This window comes from Phasianus colchicus, chromosome Z (genome assembly GCF_987193195.1).
Source record: "Phasianus colchicus chromosome Z, bPhaCol1.hap1.1, whole genome shotgun sequence".
In the NCBI taxonomy this organism is placed as follows: domain Eukaryota; kingdom Metazoa; phylum Chordata; class Aves; order Galliformes; family Phasianidae; genus Phasianus; species Phasianus colchicus.
Window position 1 is genome coordinate 10,559,355 of NC_143476.1, and position 2,939 is coordinate 10,562,293.

The following is a 2,939-nucleotide window of genomic DNA, read 5'->3' on the forward strand; positions in this document are numbered from 1 at the left end:
TTGAGGCGCTGCCTCTTCCGCTCTGTCCCAAGCCCAAGGGGGGTCTTAGGAGAAGAGCGGCAGGAGGCTTAAATGGAGGGAATGCTGGGGAGCTGGGAGAGGAACTGTTCTTCCAGACACCTCTCCCCAGAGGGCTGCAGCAATTGGGAGTGAGGGAAGAGGCAAAGGGCGAGGGAACATCGTCTTCTCCTGTTCTCCAACAGTTCCTCGGGGCGTCAATGGACACCATACGGGATGAGGCCTGGATCGAGGCCCTGAGCTGTGAGCTAAGCCGGTGGCTGAGCAGCTCTGCCAGCAGCTCTGCAGAAAAGGTGAGTTCCCCCCGGCTCCACCCAGCGGTGCAGCTGCAGGTGTCCAACTGGGGCTGGGGCTGCGGCTGGTGCTCTGCCCACGCGGGATGCTGATGCTGCTTCCCCAGTCTGTGCCCCCAGAGGGCCTTTCCCTGCAATCTGCCCAGGGATGGATAAAGCTCGGCCCTGCAGCTGCTCTCAGTGACTCCCAGGGAGCGTGGGTCCTTCCACCTGGCCCTCCCCCAACAGGTTAAGCTGCTGCCACATCTCAGCTTCTTCCTTCCCTTCCCCTGTAGTCTTTCCTGTACAAGGCTCTGGGCACAGTGCTGGGAGCCTGTAAGGGAGTCCTCCACATCCAGGAGAAGCTGCTGCAGCACCTGGAGGAAGCAAACGCGGAGGACCCATGTGAGGCCCAGGTGAGCCCTGCTCTCCTCCAGCTCCTGCGAGCATCCCCGCTCCGTCCCTGGGGCAGAGGGCTTCTCCTGGCCCTGCTCCGCGCCTTTCCATCTCCTCCCTGCTGCCCTTTTCCTCAGGAGAGGATCTGTAGATTCAGGCCTGTGCCAACTGCCCCTTGTTCTTTTGTGCAGGGAATGGTCTCTCTTCTCAGCCACGCGGCTGAGAGTAACTTCCAAGCAGTCCTGGCCACGCTCACCACGTTTGCGTCCAGGCTGTGCAAAGGCCGCAACGCGAGGATTTCCAGGCGCAAGAAGGTAAAGCGTTACGGGTTTCCATCTTGGCATTCTTCTGCCTTATTTTCTGCCTTGGAGCCCAGGTGCATCGCGGGGCACTGGGGGCCGTTGAGCGAGTGTCTCAAGGCATTTCTTCCCACACAGATGGAGCTGGACAGCACGAGAGCTCAGGCCACACGCAGCGCTCTCGTGCTCGCCCACGGCAGCTTGGCACTGCGTGCCTCCAAGGAACAGCTGCTCGCCCACCTGGAGGGAGACATCGTGGGCAACATCCTGATGCTCTACAGCTGCAGCTGCCGGGTGAGAGCTCAAAGCGTGCCAGGGTGTCTGAGCGCCCAGCTGCAGCCCCTCCACAAGGGGGGATGCTGAGAGGGACCTTCCCTTTCCAAAGGTCCCCCGGGGAATGGTTTGTGCCCAGATGAAGACCCAAGCCCTTCCCTTAGCGTTGCCCCCACGTGTCCCCCTTGCAGCCCTTGTCCCATCCCGCAGTTCAAAGAATGTTCTTCTCTCTTGGGCCTCAGGACCTGCAGAACAACCTCGCGCTGGTGCAGAGCATCACCGACTTCAGCTCTGCCTTCCAAGCTGTGGGTGATTCTGCATCCTTTAACCCCTCCTTGAAGGGAAAGCTTCTGGAGATCCTGATGGTGAGTGCCTAGAGGCAGGGCTGCCTGCAGAGTTCTGGGCTGCACTATGAGGCCCGCTTCCCTGGGGGCATACAGGTCTCCATCAGCCACATGTCTCCAGCTGGTGGGGACTTTGGGTGCTGGAGGCTCTGCTGGGCAGCGGGCTAGGTGCACCAGCTGTCGAGCTGCTGCATCCTGCAGTGCTTCCATGGGAAACATGGGAGTGATGGGGCTGGTGTGTGGCAGTTATGTCTGTCTCAGGGCTGGGTGGAAAAGCTCTCATGTGCCCCCTGCCCAACTTGACAGTGTCTCTCTGGGATTTGCAGGACCTGCTGAAGAAATATTATTCGGGCATTCCTGTCTCCCCAGTGCCCCTCAAGGTGGTCCTGGCCCTGGAGCAGTTGAGGTAAAGTCCCCATTTTGGGTAGCTCCTGAAGGTCTGGAGGAGGTAGGGGGCGAGGAGCCGCATCTATAGGAGTGAAGGCTGGGCTGTTGTGCCCAGCAGAGCTGAGGTTCTGGGCAGGGAGAAAGGCCCTGGTGCTCCTGTCCCCTGGTAGGGAAGAGAAGGGAGAGTTGGGGTCTCCTTCCCTTCAGAGCGGGAGCTGGTTCAGTGCTGCCGGGGAGGAGGTGGGCGCTGCTGAACTGAAGACAGTGCTCAGCAGCAGGAGCTGGGGGTATTGGCTTGGTAGCTGTCGATTAGGAGAAAGTCAGATGCTGTCTGAACCAGTCTGGAGAGCACTGCTAAAGGCCCTTTCTGATTTCTCTTTCTTTCTTCCTCCTGTCAGCAAGCTGAAGCCGTGTTTCGAAAGCAAGGACATGCGGGAGATGTTGGTCCTGTGCTGCAAGAACATCGTGACGCACCCTTCAGCAGAGATGATGCTGAAGATCAGGAAGTCACAGCACGCAGCGCAGTACCTGCAGGTAACCTGCCGTAACTTTCCCGGCCACCTCTCGGTCAAACCCGACCTCAGCACACACAGCCTATGCTCTGGCAGCAGCCGTGATGCTAAACCTCACTGCCCTCTTCTGCTTTCAGCTTCAGCAAACGTCCCTGAAAGCTCTGGGCCGGCTCATGGCGGTTCTGCTCCAGACAGAGCCCAGCGGCGGCTTCTTTCAGAACATAGTGCATGTGAGTATGTGTGGGGCAAGGGAGAAAGCATGGTGCCTGTCGGCAGTGGGGGCAGATCTGGGGACTGAGAGGGTGATCAGAGGGGAGCAATCTCCTGCTGACGTGCCAGCTCACTGCGAGCTCAGAAATGGGCAGAGCGATGGGCCCTGCAGGGGAAAGGCAGGAGCCAGCCCCTGGCAGGCCACAGCCGAGGAAAAGCTCCCGGGTT

At 59.7% G+C, this 2,939-nt stretch overlaps 1 protein-coding gene across 1 annotated transcript in view; it reads left to right on the top strand.

Annotated features, from left to right (window-relative positions):
* Positions 1-218: 218 nt before the first annotated feature.
* Positions 219-2,939, top strand: part of LOC149912480 (maestro heat-like repeat-containing protein family member 2B) — a 4,793-nt gene continuing 2,072 nt past the window's right edge. Inside the window, exons 1-6 of the mRNA XM_090131110.1 lie at positions 219-261; positions 615-706; positions 878-1,000; positions 1,929-2,008; positions 2,388-2,523; positions 2,639-2,731. Of these exons, the coding sequence (XP_089987236.1) occupies positions 219-261; positions 615-706; positions 878-1,000; positions 1,929-2,008; positions 2,388-2,523; positions 2,639-2,731 (567 nt within the window). The remainder of the gene's footprint in view (positions 262-614; positions 707-877; positions 1,001-1,928; positions 2,009-2,387; positions 2,524-2,638; positions 2,732-2,939) is intronic.